The 17,008-nt window shown below is 40.9% G+C and overlaps 1 protein-coding gene across 2 annotated transcripts in view; it reads left to right on the top strand.

Moving 5' to 3' along the window:
* Positions 1–15,649, top strand: part of DUSP22 (dual specificity phosphatase 22) — a 43,777-nt gene extending 28,128 nt beyond the window's left edge. For both annotated transcript variants that reach the window (XM_027666306.1, XM_027666305.1), the window contains 4 exons: positions 1,867–1,916; positions 7,240–7,314; positions 8,825–8,996; positions 11,873–15,649. In XM_027666306.1, coding sequence (XP_027522107.1) covers positions 1,867–1,916; positions 7,240–7,314; positions 8,825–8,996; positions 11,873–12,058 — 483 coding nt within the window. In that variant the 3' untranslated portion in view covers positions 12,059–15,649. The remainder of the gene's footprint in view (positions 1–1,866; positions 1,917–7,239; positions 7,315–8,824; positions 8,997–11,872) is intronic.
* The last annotated feature ends 1,359 nt before the right edge of the window (positions 15,650–17,008 follow it).

Here is a 17,008-nt window from a genome sequence, read left to right as displayed (position 1 = left end):
CAGCTTGTGGCTGGGGAGCCATCCTGGTTTCCTACAACAGGCATCCCTTTTCCTCATACAAGGCAAGAAGGACTGTTGCTTGCTGATGGTGTTGCTTCTGGCCAGGCTGCTTTGGCTTCCAAACTGGCTTCATTCTTATTCTCTCCCCTTGGCTGCATTTTGCCATGCAGCTCTCATGCAAAATGCCACATGTGTTGTCCCTGGCTTGATGCTGTCCTGATGGCGCCTTCTCCCTCCTCAGGCACTGCTGCTTCTTCGTCTCATGCTAAGCATTGTCTGCAGAGCCTTCCCCACTCTGACTCTGCCTTCCCCAAACCAGAAGGCCATAGACAGAGGCAATTCTCCTCTGGCCTGTGGCATGCTGGGGGTGGACTGTGAGGAAGACTGGTAAAGCATGTTGGGGACAGGGGAGGCTCTTAAATCCGTGTGTCTATGAAGAAGATACTGTCTTGAAGGGGTTCTGCTGGGTTGAGAAAATAATTGGTGCCATGTTTAAGTGGTGATGAAGAGATGGGGTAGAGGTATCACCTCAACCTTTCTGACATAGTGGCGAAGTTCACGCATCTTGCAGAGGATTAACATGGTGATGTGTCCTGGTGCGGGAGTCAGGATCTCTTATAAAAGGGATTGCTCTTTGGTGTGAGATAGCAAGTGAAGAAGCCAAGTGTGTGTAGGGGAAATAAAGAGGGCTTTCTGAGCCAGCAAAGCAAAGGTGTTGGAGGTGGTGCTGCCTCAGGTAGCCATCACACTCGAGCAGTGAAAATTCCTCCCCTCCTCCCAGCTGGCAGACCAAATGCCTGGTAGGTACATGTTGTGTTCCACCTCGGTGGCAAAGGATCTCTTGTAGATAAATGTGTGATGTTACATGTGTGGTGTTGAACATGTGTGGTTATTACAGGGGTGTGTATTGTTTCAAAAAGATAAGGTAAGGTGCAATTTATGGTCACCCTTTTGCTTGAATTCTTATCTTTACAAGTGCATCTGAGAATCTGTAACTCTGCATCTGAGATAATTCTAAAGAGTTCCAGTGAATGGTTTAGTTTTTGTGTGACTGAGCTGCAAGTTGTATTCTTGGAAGTCCTATTTGAGAAGTCAGCTAAATATGCTTTCAGAAGTGTTCTGTTTCTTAACAGTCATAGGAGCAAAGCAAGCTTTGAAAATAAAATGACAGTTAAAATTAACGTTGACAATGCAAAGCAGTAGAATATGAGTATAGTGTTGTTTTAAATATACCCAGTAACATTTTTTAATGCATCAGAAATGGTTATCTAACTTCCCTAATTGATCTCATAACTTATGATAGCTGACTAAGAAAGACAGGCTAATATTGTGGAAGAAAAGTATGAGTTTTATGGTTGTCCTTCTTGAAGATTCCCCCCACCCAAAAAAAAAAAAAAAGACAAAATCCATACCACAAACATGTTTCTTCTTTGAAATGCGTTTTGTTTGGTTTATCATCTTTAAAGAAAAATTATTGCATGGGATCAAAAGAAGCATCTGTTCAGAGAAAGGGGAGGGCAGGAGAACATGTAACTTAGTTTTACTAGAAATGTTAGAGCAATTATATTTTCAGAAGGAGGTTTAGACCTTTTTAATAAAGATGCTTCTGTTTTAAAAAGCTCACTATTTGATCTTGGGAGAAGAATGACTAAGCACTATGTGCTGGTGTCTTAGCAACAAAGGTGATGTGAAAAGCAGTGTTTTAAAATCTGACTGTATAGAGACAATCTATGCATGTGTAAATTATAGTGTTGCTACCTAAAAGTCATTAATATTGCATCAGTCTAGAGCAGGACTTGTCCCTGAGTAGATAAATGTGTTTAACCTGAATCTTTTCTTCTCATTCCTTTTTGCTACTTCTTACAGGGAATGAAGTATCTGTGCATTCCTGCTGCTGACTCACCCTCGCAGAACTTGTAAGTTTTCTTTAAAAATAAATCACAAAACCCCAGAAATCCCCTTGTACTGTGATGCCTGTTTTACAGTTTGCTGAAAGATTTGATTACACAAATGTGGTTTTCCATCACTTAAGAAAACACGGTAACACTTTATTTCAGCCTCCTTTTTGTTTGTAAGATTTGTAGGAGTCTCAGTTTGTAAACACTTTTCATTTGTGGCCTTAAACTTTAGGAATTCCCTAGTGAATCTGCTCCTAATTCAGTCCCAGTTTATTCTAGCCACTGTTTTTGTAAGTCTTTTTGCTTGGCTCCTCGTTTTTGTTAGTGCTGTCTCCAGCCATTAACAAAAATAAAATATTTGAAAGAGGTGTGAAGCCTGGTGCTTCAAGGGCTGAAATAAATTCCTTCCAGTGAGCCTCCAAAACAAAGTCCCAGTGTGCAAACTACCCCTGCAACTATCTTCTCTGGACTTCTTGAACCTGCCTCAGAAGTCCCTGCTGCCCTTAGTTAAGCTGGCATGGCAGGGAGTTTCTGCCCTGCAGTGATTCTTACCTTGAGGATATATGTACTACAGCTAGGGTGTCCCAGACTTGCTCTTCCTTATCCCTGCTAACGTTCACATAATGCTCATTTCTTTCCCTTGGTTTTAATTGAGCGTAGCAAGTCTTGATTCCAAGGAGAAACCAAAACAAGAGAACTTGAATGGTGACCAGCTCTTTCTTCTAGAGCTCACTGTTTATTTTTGGGGAGAGGTGAGGGGGGTTTCAGCCACATCCTGCTACCAAGTTTTGTAGAGAAACAAGTAGTTGAAAGAGGCCTGGTAGGTACGGAAGGAAATGCAGCACTGCTTTTCTCTCATATCACAGCAGTATTCCGGCTCATGCTTTCGGGGGATATTTTTAGAGTATGTGTTTCTCATAATCTAGAAAGATTCCAGTGTGGCACTTGATGTGTGATGATTTGCCTTTTCATTCTGCATTTCTGTCATGATTTTAGGGTAAGGGAAAAAAAAAGGCACCACACCCTTACCCCCAATAAAAACACCCAAACCCTTAAATTTCAAGACAGGTCTGTAGTGAGAAGGCAGATAGCTAACTGCCTTTGTCATGGACAAATTCCATGGTCTTAATATTCAAAATTAATAAAAATAAGTAAACGTAAAAAAAAAAAAATCCTTATGAGAAGGAAAACAAATATGAGATTAGAGGGAAACATTCACATGTTGGCATTTTGAGGTCTGTGACATTTCTGAAAACGTTTTGCCAATCTGCTTCCTTTGTTAGAGATGTGGATTGATTGGGAATAGAAAGAGAAAGGATGGCATTTATTATGAGCGTTAATCAGTGTACAGTTCAGCTCCTCTCTCACTATTAAATATCAAGGAGTTACATTGAAAAACCTCCTGTGTTTGAGCTGTCTGGCGCAGTACCAAGGCTCTTAAAGCTTCAGTAAGAAGATAGAATATTTGCATGAGTATTGTTTCTGTTACGCTGCAGGCATCTAAAATACTTGCTTTGGTATCAGGTGGTTGCAAGCAAACGTCATTACTTCTAATACTGATACATTCTATCACTTAAAATAAAACTTGATGAGTAACCTATTTTTCTTTTTTTTGTTGCTTTATACAGTCCACGTCTTCAAGTCAAATCAAATCATGATGCTCACAAATAGCAACGTTGCTTGCTTTGCACATACAGTCTTCTGAAAGCAAGAGGTAGCTGCCTTTGTTCAACCTGTGAGGACTGGGCACAGTCTTATCTAGGAAGGGTTAACCATACTGCCTGTGCCCACTGTGCAGGGAGGGATAGCTGGGGAACAGGAAAGGGAATCGCTCCCTCTGCAACATCTTTTGCATATCTACCCTTTTCTTTCGAAAAAAGGGATTCTGCTGGTGTCAGGAAAAAAACCCAAACAACTGAAGCAGCATCCTGTATTGCAGGTCCACGTGTTCTCTTAGCAGTGGTTGACAGGCATAACTGACCAGATACACACTGCTGTTTCCCAACGGCAAGCTTGTCAGAAGCTTTGCTAATACTTTGCTAGCAGGTTGATGAGGTCCAGCTGGAAGCCTTTACCCACTGAATTTTGGGACTGTGAGCTCTTAATGCGCTTCAGCATAGTTTTTGTGAAGGAAACTTCTGGGTTTTTGTGTGTATAATGCGCATTTACTCCTAGTAAGCTTGTTTAGTGGAGTTCTCTTCCTCAGAAGGATGAATTGCCAGGGAAATACAGCAGGGATTCCCCTGTTAGCATGTGAACGTCCACTGAAGCGTCTCAAAAGCTTGATTCTACTCCCTTGTTCTGCCCCTACCAAGCACAGGAAGCAAGTAGTTGCTTTTGAGACTCAAGGTGTTTCCTAGATGTTATAAATCAGTGTTTTCCCTGGTCTGTGAAAATTTTACCTTGGGCCAGTGGCTGCTCCAGAAATGTCATCTCCTGTAGAACTTGTTGCTAAAAAGTAAATTCTGTAGAAATTAAATCTTCCCTTCCTGCCCTGTTCCAGTTAATTGTCTTCAGGTTCGCATTTCTCAGGAATTAACCTCCAACAGTCAGGCAATTAGTGGTGATAATACAGAAGCCAGATGACCTATTAAGAGAAGGAAATTTTGGTGGATTTTTGTTGCATTTAGGTTAGAAACATTGAGATGATTTGTCCCATCTGATTTGGATGCTCTCTTTTTAACCTTCATAAATACTTGTAAAAGTCCGACTAGCAACAAATGAAAATAAGCTCTGGCATCATAGCTCTGTGCTCGGGTCTAGTTTTGGATTATGCAGCATGCTAATGTGTAAGTTTAGGTAACCTTTACAACATGCTGGTAGGGGCATTGTACTGGTGGTTCTTCCTGTGGTGTTTTCCCACTGTGAAGATGATGCAGTTCAGGATGGTTAAGCTGGGAGATGTGAAAGCCAGATATCATGTAATAAATTGTCCTGAAGTCCAACAAATAGGCTGCAAATCAACACATTTGTCAAGTGCTTTCCTGTTAGAGATGGTAATCAACTGTTTTGTGGTTAATGTAAGACTTGACATTCTTCTTTGTGTCTAGCATTTGTCACATAGCTAACTGGTCCTCAGTCTCAGTTTTCATGTAAATATGGTTTTACCATAACTTTGAAAATGAGTTTAGGCAACTGTGTCTGCTGGCTCCAGAAGAGTCCCTGGTGCCATAGGGTTGTGGAGGAGTACATTTCTCCTCTTCTCTGATTCAGGGTGAAGAGGGTCTGTGGTTCTACAGAACAGCACTAATTCTAAATGTGACTGTTTGTCTTCTTGTTTTCATGAATGCCTGTAAACACACTTGACAGCAGCAGCCCGAGCATCAGCAATAAGAAAGGGCAAAAATACCCGAGTGGATGTAGTTCATTATGTTTAATACCTTGCAAAGGTGTTACGCTCAGTCACAGATATTTTTCAAATCAAAGCGCTGAAATGCCTAACCAAAACTTGTGCTAGACCACTGAAGCGAATTCACTGGTGCTTGAAGCTGCCCTCATGGCCAGATTTCCTAGAGAGAAAGAGAAAAGACGGATGTCTGAGAAGATTGGGATGTTGTCAATACAGACCTAACCAAGTTGCGTTTGACTGAATTCTTTCAGTCTCAGCTAAGTGCTTCTTTTTTGTGCAATAGCAATGCTTCTTGCACACACAGACAGACATCTCCTTTGTCCCCTGAGTTCGTTTATGTGAAGCCTCTTGTGCTCCCCTGGCAGACCTGAGCACCATGATTTGTTAGAACTCAAGCCAGGGAAAGTGTTTTGGAGTGGCAATCTGAGTACAAATGCATTTGTAAGGCTTTGTCTGTCTTCACTAATCCCACATACTTCATCTGTCCCTTGAGAAACATAAAACCCTGAGTTGTCATGCTGTCCTAAAGCTTGAGATTGCATGGTGCCTTGAGATTTTCCAAATAAGTTGCTCAGGTCTTCTCCAGCTATGCTCTCCATGTTGTATCCAGTGATGCAGGGGCTGCCTTGGAGAGGGAGTCCTGGGCTTTGGGATCTCTGTTTTGTGATATCCCAGCTTTAGGTATCATTGCCTTTGCAAGTTCCACAGGCAGTGTCACTATTGCATCAGTGTTGTCCTCCAGGTCTTGAGTGTTTATAGTATCAGCAGCTGCACTGTTAGGCAGGAAAGGGAGCTTCCTTTTATGTGGGTATTCCTGATTTTTGTGTGGCTGCTGGTGCTGGGCTGAGGTTTTTTTGTTTTACCCTTGTGGTATAATATTCACCCAGAGAGGGGAAACATCTTGAATGCAGGACGTTGTGTTTCATGGGTGTTGAGCGCAATATGCTTTCACGTTTGCCTTTGCTAATAAGCCTGGTAATGACTGCCTCTGAAGAACCTCTTTCCTCTGTCCACATTGCTCACATTGCTACTGTTTGTGAGCTTGAATTGCAAGAGCACTCAAAGGCCACAGTGACATCCAGCTCTGTTGAACCTGCAATAAAACTGCAGGCAGTGCCAAAGGCTTTGCTGTCGGAATTGCAGGGTGAGCAACTTGTGACTGGGATGCAAAGAAGCAGTGCTGCATGCTTACTGAGGTGATGACAGCTGCCCAGTTATTATCCTTCAGACTTGTCCCGCTTAAAATGAAGGAGCACATGTAAAGGATAATGAGATTACACACCTGAAGATTTGTAAACTGAGTCTTCTCTACATTTTCTCCTCTGTTGCTTTAAAAAAGGTAGGCTGTATGCAGGGATTCGCTGACACCCTGAATAAGAGCAGGCAGAAGAAGTACTACTGTCTGAGAGGAGAAAATTGGAAGGACCTGAAGAAGCCAGGGCTTGAATTGACTGTTTTTTCATAGCAGGGACAACAGGGAGAGATTTCATGTTGCAAAGAAGAAAGGCCTAACATTTGGATGTGTTCTAGCACATGGTTTGAAGGAGGAGATAAAGTCAAAGTTAAGTGTCCATTTGGGCAGTGAATAGTCTCTCTTTGTGAGAGACAATATGAGAACTATTTGTGTAGTTGTGCTGAGATCCATCTGACATCTGAGCATATGTGTGGACATGTGAGGTGAAGTCGCTAGTTTAAAGAGAAATAAAACACAAACCGAAATACAGATTTGACAGTCATCAGAATAAAGTGTTTGTTAATGTTATCACACTGTAGTGCCTAAAATACCGGTTTCTTATTCAGATAGAGTGGAGAATAGCTGTGCCAGTGAGTTTTGTGTTTTATTAGCAGACACTAACTTTTACTTTGTATGACCTGTATTCAGTTCTGAATTCTAGAAACATTGTTGAGCTTTCAGATATATTTCTCTCTTTCTAAGTAGTGATTTTACTAAATAGATCACTTTCTTTATTCCCCTTCTGCTTTTGTTTTCAGAGCAAGGCATTTCAGAGAGAGCATCAAATTTATCCATGAGTGCCGGCTCACAGGTGAAGGCTGCTTAGTTCATTGGTATGTATACGCTTCCTACAAAAAAATTTTAAGGGTTTCTCTACCTTGATTTGAATGCTGATAATTTTAATAAGTTAGTGAAATACTCCCTTTATCCAAAGAGCCTCAGAAGATTTGCAAATGCTATTAAAACCTCATGCTAGGACTTTTGAGTCTCTGGACTGGGCAGCTGCCTAGAAAGAAAAGGAACCCAAGAAATTTTTCTTGACCATCTCTTATCAAACATTTTTGTAGGATTAATTTGACTAGGAATGTGTTGACTGGAGACATATTATTTATTTCCCATTATTTTAATTGCTGTGTTTCTAAGTGTTATTTCCATAATCCTAATAATTTGATTAGTTTCTCTAACAGCTATTTTGGAAACTTCAGAATTGTTAAAAAAATTTCCTCTGAAGAGAAATCGAATTTTTTTCCTCTTTTTTTTTTTTTGTCTTTAAACTGCTGAAGCATTTAAATGTTGCATTTGTTAATAGCAAGTATCTGATTGGAGATATGCTCCCGGGACTGTAGAGAAGAGAAAAGGAAATCCCACCCTGGGTTTTTTTCTTGCTCTCTGCTATTGGTTGTAGTCTTTGTGCTGTATGTCCAAGTGACATATATGAGTCTATATCTGGAATCCGAGTCATCTTGTGATTTGAACACTGGTCTTATACACAGGCCTTGAGCATAAATCCTCACTTTGCTATTGACTTATGATAGGACATGAGCCATTTGGTCAGTCTTGTTGTATGGGAAATAGGAATAAGTAGTTTGAATTCTGAAGGAGTTTTGAAAAACATATATTTAAATTTGTGAAGATTTCAGAAACATAAAATGTTTTTGGCATGCCAAGTGAAAGAGTCTGTAACTCTTTTACTCTGGTAAATGTAACTCAAATACATTTTTTATACTCACAGTAGTAAAAGTTCCGAGTTTGTCCAGTGCTGTCCAACTAGGCATAATGAACGATTCTTACTCTATCCCAGCATTTCATAAAATGGGGAAACTGGAGTCCTGAGAGTTGAAGGTGCACCGTTGCAATGGATAGCAGAAAGAGGAACTCAAGCAACCAGACACATGTACTTTTTAACGGTTCAGTTAAAGTTCATTTTGGCCCCATGAAATTGAAGCTTTTATTCATGATGGAGAAGGAACAGTATTATTTCACTGCTCTGATCTATATAAGCAGAAGAAAGAAAGTGGGTGACTTATTTCTGCCTTATTAAGAACCAAATCTAACTTAAAATGTGTGCATTGTCCCCTGCTTTTGTGAAGACTTCATGTTTATTTCTTCTTTTTCAGTCTCTCATGAATTACCACACAGAAGCCACTTTCTCAATCATGTTGTAGATTCGTTCTGGTACATTTGAAAAAGCAGTACCAAAACTATATAACTCAAATATTTTAATATTTCTTCCTTATGGCAAGCAACACAGCACTCTGCTGTGATGTTGAGAAATGGTGCTTTTAACTGTGACAGATGAAGTATAGTACTGCTTCAGTGTATTGCACCTCATTTTTCATGCAGCCTTGCAGGTGTCTCCAGGAGTGTAACACTGGTGGTTGCCTACATCATGACCATCACAGACTTTGGTTGGGAAGATGCACTGTCTGTTGTCCGTGCAGCGAGATCCTGTGCCAATCCAAACATGGGCTTCCAGAGGCAGCTACAGGAGTTTGAAAAACATGATGTTGATCAGGTAAATGAACTACAAACAAGAGTTGTGAAACACAGCTCCAAGTCAGATCATGGGCTACTTTTCATTAGTTTGTGGTCTCTGTGGTTTATCTGACCCTGTTTTTGCTCTGAGGGAGTGGCTTCTTAGCCCAGCCTGCTCCACTGAGGAGGTACAGATAGAACTGAGAGTATCAAGGAATGCTAGATGGGAGAAGGGATGAAGCACAGCACCTAAACACCTCCTGCCTGACTGTGCTCTCAATCTAGTGATTGCTTCATATGTGCTAAGACACAATACAAGACTGATGCCTTTAGAGGGGTAAAAACTAAAGAGTGAGTTGCTCAGAACACAGCAGAAAGACCAACCTATAAGTACTAGTTGCATAAAATAGTTGTTTTCCCCACAACACATTCATTTGGAATAGTAAGCAGGAAAGAAATCGTAATCATAAGTCTTTGCTATCCAGGAGTTAAACTAGGTTCTCATTATGACTTACATGTTGTGTCCCACTCACGTTCTGTTGCTAAGACAATAAATTTTCGGTGTATAGGGCGGTCTTAAATCTGACCCTTTTTTTTCTTATTAGCCTTTGAAGGCTTTGTATGACTAGGAGAATTAAGGGAAGAGTAGGACTGCCAAGTGGTTTTCATAAGACAAAAATTAGTTTCTTACTCCAAAAAAGAACTGTCCCACGCAAAAGACCTGCTCCCTGTGGGTGATTGGTGACTTCCACTTCTGTTAACAACCTAGTCTGGCTGCTCCCTTCATTTTCCATTGCTCAGCATGTTGCTGTTCTCTGGGCGTTTGTGCTTATGGTGCTTATTAAAAATCAACAACAACAACAGAGGCAAACCAAAATTGGAAAGCAAAGTACATAAGGCAAAGGATGTTGGTTTTTTACTCCATCCCTGTCATTCTGCTGCAGAAAGCTCAGAGTTTAGAAATTACCATTTGTTTTGTATGATGCAGTTTGCAACCGTAAATATTTGCGTTTTTTTTAATATTTAACTGAATGTTTCCTGGATCGTTTGGAACTGGTATAAATGGTAGAATAACTGATTTTTAAGAGACAAAAGTCAGAGAGGGACTTTCCAGACTTGTCTCCTTCCTCCCTTACAGTCATTTCTACTCTAATTGGTTTGGTCTAACAGCAATGACAATTAGGGCTGTATGCAAATAGCCTGATAAAGACAGTAACGTCTCTCTTTTTTCATCCACCATGGACTACACATTCTGTCTTTTTTCACTGAGGGGGAGGCAGTAGGTTGCAAAAAGAAGTATCCACCTGTATTCACTGGCTGGGCTGGAGTTTCTTACTGTCTCTTAACAGCAACCACATCCTTAGCAGGTGTCTGTTTACACACCTGATTTCAGTGGAATAATGCCATCTGCCAAGGGTGTGAACTTTTTTCAGATTTCAGCAGCATGGGTGTTTTGCTGTGCCACTACAGGGTGATGGTATCCTGTAGGCTCTCTGGAATGGTGTCCTTTAGATCTTGGTCTTACAGGGTGGGGTTTAGTCACTAGGGTCACAATATGGTTTGTACCTGTTCCAAACCTCCACTTGGTAGCCTGAGGCTTCAGATTTGACTCAGGACCTTACGATCTTTTACGAATGAGAGGGAGGAACTATGTTGAGGTCTTGTCTCCCAATGTCCTAGCAAATGGTCTTTATGGATCAAGCTGTTCGTGAGCCCCAAACAGAACAAAGCTATGAAGGCTAAGGTTTGAAAAATTAATATTTCCCCCTCTGGGACACAACAACTTGGGGCTGTGTTTACTAGCTGCTTCTGCAGAGAAGTGCAACAAAATTGTCAGGGGTTGGACAGTTCCTCAATTGGAATTGTCCTCAGTTGGACTCAAATTCTCCAACTGGCAAAGATGTGACAGAGAAGGATGTAAATGTGATTAAGGTGTATAAAACTGAGTGGACAGAGAAAGTGAACATGTGAAACTTCCACTCCTTCCTTTGAGATGGGGTTATCAGTTGGCAGGTCCAAATCAAGGAAAAGGAGGGGTGGAGTGTTATACAATATGCACTTATGGAGCTTGTTGACATGCAGATGTCTTGTGGGAAAAAATTGTGGGTTTAAGAATGTGATCTCATGACAGAAAAATTAATTTGCTGTTATCAAACACAAAGACACTGCCTCAGACTCTGAAAGCACCTGAGCTGAAAATTGTCGTGGGCTGAGGAAATGGCTAGGGAAATGGTCCCAGCATTACTGGGACCTTTGCTTGATTCTTGCCTCGGCATTTACATCTGGCTACTCTCATACCAGGATACAGGGCTGGATTGTCCTTCAGCTGGACCTGATACTTATGTTACCATGTTCAGTCATTCATGTCAGTAAAGTATATGGTCCTATGCTATAGCTTGTAAAGCTCTTGAACTTTTTCTTCCTAGAAGATATCTTCTGGGATATCTACAGTACATTTTTTACTACTGGTGTTTGTGAGCTCAGCATCTGTGAGAGTAGTTAATTTCTGATCTTCAAACTTCTTGCAGCCTGTTGTGACTTGGGCAAGTTGGCTGATCATATTAACTTCCACACTAATTCATCTTATTGTTTATGTATGCAGCAGGAACAGGGAGATTTTAAGTCCAGGATTTCGTTGCCCAGCAGGTGTTCCTTATTCTGTATTACTCCAGTCAGCCATGCTGTTCCACAAATGTGTCATTTTAGGAGATGTAAGGGATCTCAGTGATTTCAAATATATTTCCCTGTGCCTATGTATTCTGTGCTGCTATTGAAGGGCATGCAATATTTGGAGTGGTTTTCTGCTTATAATCTTAAAGACTCCGGTAATTCTCTAGGACAGGAAGAAGTATTACTTCTCCATCAATCTTGTGTTATTGTTTCATCATACTGTGTACGTATGTTCAATTTCTGCAGTTCAGGCAGTGGCTGAAAGAAGAATACGGGGAAAACTCTTCTCAGGATCTGCAAGAAGCCAAAAATCTTCTGAGCAAATATAAAGAGCAGGCAGAGTTGCATCAGACTACTGGAGGAAGACAGTGGAATAACAACTTCTCGTCTGTGCCATCTCTCTCATACAGCAACTACACAACAGAGACCTAATCGTAGGAGGTCGATTTTCTTCTTGCTACCTTTGCAAAACATCTTGCTGTGTTTTCCATGCCATCTTCAAGACTTTCAGCAGTAAACCATGCAAACAGTTGATTTATAGAAAGCTTCTTGACGACATTATGTGTGTGTGTGTATGAGTGTGTTTCACACAGTTTTATAATTCAGGCAGGATCAAGCTCTGTTTATGCCCAGAGACAGGATCCAGTTACTGTGGCTGAGGCAGCTTGTCCGCCAGCCACAGCTGTTACCCCTTATGCCCATGTTGCCTGGCATTTGGTGTGAGGTTAGCTCAACTCCTCTTGTTGTAGGCTAGCAAAGGGCTTGAAGAAATGAAGTCTGGTGATTCAAGCTGTGGCAGTTTGTTATCTCTGCACTATTAGTGTGGGAAAGATGTTATTGCACCTGAAAAAGGGAACTTAAGTCTGTGTGTCTGCTGCTCCTGTTCACAGTCCATTGGCAAGTAATACTGTGGAGGTGGGTCTGAACTTGAATGCTAGGCTGCAAGCTGGAGCGGGTGAGATGTGAGTGCACGTACCTTTCTACAAGCAGTAGCATCTAGGAGAGAAGTGGGACAGACAGCTCTGAGTAATAAAACCTTCAACTGCCACAGTCGTACTTGCTTCAGTGCACGTGAGACGGGGCTGTCGGTAGAACTGCCACAGACCAAGAGCCCCGAGCCTGTTACCACAGCTCAGCTGATGTGCAGTGATTTAAGCCATGGTCCCTTGACTGTGCATCTGGTCTCCCAACATAAGCTCCTCTGGAGAACAGCTTATCAGGTCTCCAGTGCCACTGAACTTCATTCCCCACGGAGCACGTGCCTCTTCAACACACACCCCTGCGCACATGATAACGTGTCTCCAGAGTGGGCTCAGTGTGAGTGCGAGCACCTGTTTCTTTGCTTGTGCTGTGGTTTGCTCTTTGACTTCAGCTACCTCAAAAACGCTGTTCTTGTCATTGTGGTTGTAAATGCAACCTTGATAATTGCCTTGTGTAATCTTAATCTGACACGGAGTGAAGTAAGTGGGTGCGTGAGTGTGAGTGTGGGTGCGCATGTATATTTCACAAATGTCTGTATTTGAGAAGTTTATTGTTTTCTTTTAAAATTGCCCATATTTCTCACTGGTTTAAAGATTAAGTTGTTGGAATTCAACTTTCTTGCCATTTAAACACCACTATGTATTTTGCTGTGATCAAATTGGTAGGAACGCATTTGTAAAATATATTTTAAACTAGGTTAAAACTAGGGGCCATACTCTGCTCTTGGTAACGTTGTGTGTTTCTGGAATGGAGCCATTACCTGATTCAAGTGGATTGTAAGAGTGTGACTTCAAACATGTCAGTAGGAATGCTGTGCAGCATATTGACTTCTGATGGCGTAATGGGGGGTGACACTGATGCCAAGATAATGATTTCTTGTCTTTGACTTGGAGGATGGAAGGCCCACTCTTCTTGAAGATTCCAGAAAATAAAAAATACCTCCCAAACAGCCAAGATAGAAAACCAAAAACAACCCCCTCATTTGTTCAAATGTAGTGTATATATCATGCTAAAAGCTGAGCACTGGGTGAGAAGCAGTAAGCATACTAGATAGACTGTCGTCTCTTTCAATTTCTTCAGTACCCTGACCTCCTATTCTTCACAAGATTCCTCTACGTGCGATTTTCTGTTTGCTTTGGGTGGCAGTGAATTCTTTGGAGGAGAGCAAGGCTTTTGGGTCGAGTAAGCTCTGGCTGTTAAATATCTGTTGTTAAGTATCTTAAAAAAATATGTTATGGCCTGTGAAATACGGGTCGTGCATATCAATAATTGCTTAAAAGGAAAAAAGGGAATGGGGCGAAACTGGCCTGACCATTTCATCTGAGTTCAAGCCTGCATCAGGGTTCTCATTGCACTAACTGCTTTAAGTGTACTCAGCATGATGAGAGCAGGATAATCATATCTGTGTTACAGTAAGGGAAGTTGGAGTTGGGAAAAGTGCTGGAATTGACCTTGTTTTCAAGCTTGCGGCTAAATGAACCACTGCCAAATATATGGATATACTGTATATTTGGTATATCCAGCAATTGCTGCTCTGTGTTTGTCTGGTAAGAGAGGTATTTAGCTGCCCTTGAATATGTTGATCTGCAAATAATTGGCTAAGAATTCCAGCCCAGCAGTGTCCACGTTGGCAGTCCCTTCCGTGCTCTGAGAGCAGATGTGGTAATTGGAAAATGTTTTCCTCGGTAACAGGGTCTGACACATGATCAGGATGCGGGTCCATTTGTTCAACGCTCTACTTACAATAGGATAGGTAGGGCAACTTCAGCCCATCCCCAAAGGGCAGCTTTGTCAGAAGTATTCTGCCTGTGGTCTCGCAGCCAGTTCATCCTTTAGCTGGCTGCCGACACTGTATCCCATAACACTCCTGGCACTCTAGTCTTTGCAGTAGTAATCCTGTGAGTGCTGGTAAGTTGGCAGTTGTTTTTGCTGTTCTGGCAAATATAAGGCAGAATGGGAGATATCTATTAATGTTCGTGTGTCCAAGATTTAATCTATACTGGGTTTTTTTAAAATAGTTTGGTTATCCCCAAAGAGTCAGTCTCACAAATAGGATTTTTTTAGAACTGAATTTGGCTTTAGGGCCACATAGCCACATCAACGTGCATTATGCTGCAGCTCGAAAGCAGATACAGGGTAAAGTTGAAGACAGAGGGAATGCCATATTGTCAGCAAGTGAAAATGCTTCTCTCTTCTTAAAAGATGGAAGAGGTATTTTCTGTAGTCTCTTGCTTCAACATCTTGTTAAGTGGTCTTTATGACCACTTGAATGTGGTTTGTCCATGTAGAGAGCAGATGATAGTTTACTCCCTAATTACCACAGCTGCAGGAAGAGAGAGTAACTACAGTTCTCACCTTTTAGAGAGGGAGAGGAGCTAAGACTGAGAACATGACATGATTTGTCTTCCAACAAGCCTTTCAGTGGCAATTTGTAGGACTTTCCAGCTATCTGGAACATGACTAGACCCAATCCACCTCTCAATAGTTGGCCTTTGTAGTGTAGATGATGCATTCAGTTATTTTGTTTCTGTACTTCAAAACACTGTCCTCATTTTGATGTTCACTGGAAAATGTATGAAGTTTATAACACCTTACTGGATATCCAGATTTGAAATGTATAATCGATTTTTTTTTTTTTTTTGCGGGGGGGTTAAACTTGATATCCATGTGTGATTATAAGCAGATGTCTAGTGTTATAGAATGTAGGTAATTACTAGTATTTATTACTCTGTTTTTTTAACCTGGAAAAAGTTGCTTCCTTACATTTTGTGGTTGAGTGGGAAGATATGGCAAATCATATCTCTGTTTTTTAAAAAGGACAATAATAACATTGTTTGCTACTACTGGCCACCACTTGTAGAGATGTCAGTGAAAAATTATAGCAATTACTTCCACTAGTTTAAAAACTCTAAATCTGATAAACTTCTTGATTCTGTCTTCCTCTTCATGGGCATCTTAGTGAAGCCTTTATTGCTTTTTCCAAATGTTTGTATTTAATACGTTCTACAATTTTTTTATAAATAAAATTAAATGTTAATACCTAATCTGTGTCTGTATTTCTTGAAATCAATAATAATGTCCAGAAGGCTTCTTCTCACTCTTTGTATCCCTGCAGGTACAATAAGAGTACAAGACTAACTCATTTTGCTATTTAGATTTACTTTTTTCCCCTGCACACGGACTTCTTGAAACTTCCCCTCTCTTCACCGAGTTTTTCCAGGTGAGTTCAAGAATCTTTACAAGAATCTCTTGATAGTCTCTCAAGAGGATGTTGGATGTTGCTGTCTTACTTATTGTTGCCAGCTCATCTTTGCAACAGGGTATGTGGTGAATCCAATTTTTTTATTATTTTGAAATACCTTCTTTTCTATAGCACACTGATTTAGGCCTTGATCAGCTGTAAAACTTACCTGGTTTTCAGACTGCCAGTGCTCAAGACTCTCAGGAGTGCTCTGTCAGAGGAAGCTGATGTAAGCAGCAGATGATGATTCTCAGGGGAAAAATATTTAAAAACAGTTCAAGGGGGGAAATGCCCCATTGAAATTCCCACAGATAACACACTGAATTTCTGGTTTGACACTGCCTCTGCTAAGAGGGTAATTCTGACATTTGGACAATAAAAAAAAAAAAGCCAAACAAACCAAAATGCCCACCAATCTGAAAATATGATCAGTCGTGCCTAAGTATCTCATGGCCAAATCTCATGTCCACTTTAGTCATTGCTGAAGGCTGAACTGTTCTTGCAGTGGGACTCCCTCATCATGAAGGCAGTTAGATGCTCAGGCACAGTGAGTTTTGAGTCTTTTCTTTTTGCCTTTTCCTTCCTCTCCCAGCACTTGTTAGTTTATATACTGGGAATGTGTGGCTGGTGTTTCCTAAGGGATCTTGGGGACTCAACTAATTAGTTGTAGCCTCCACTAGAATAAAGTAAATGTGTCTGTAGATAGCTTTGAAAGTGATGGATGCACTTTGTTCATAATATGTTGCAGTTCATCTTGAGTGTAAATGGGATTTTATTAATGTTTCAGTCCTCTTCCTGTCTTTCTGTGAAAAGGCTTTAAAATTCAATGCAACCAGCTATATGACACTTGAATTAGTAGTGTAATTACTTCCTTTCTCCCACCTCTTTTCCATAGCAATGTCTTAGATACATGTGCTAAAGCAATGATGAGACAGAAAACATGTCTAAAGTATAATCCCTTGTGATCTAGGAAAACCTTATAAGTTTTAGAGGAGGCTTTCCCCTGCCCTAAAGGAAAATAGCAGTTTCCAAATGAAAAATGCACTGCTGCTTTGTCTTCGTTTTGACCACTTAGTACTTTTCAAGGGTAATTTTTACCCAAATCACATGCAAAAATTGTCCTGCAGCCATGGTGCCGTATTACTGTTCCCAACTCTGTG

The sequence above is a fragment of the Corapipo altera genome, unplaced genomic scaffold, assembly GCF_003945725.1.
Source record: "Corapipo altera isolate COAL_440 unplaced genomic scaffold, ASM394572v1 118, whole genome shotgun sequence".
Lineage (NCBI taxonomy): Eukaryota > Metazoa > Chordata > Aves > Passeriformes > Pipridae > Corapipo > Corapipo altera.
The sequence above is the reverse complement of the archived record's forward strand: the minus strand, read 5'-3'. Positions and strand labels throughout refer to the sequence as shown.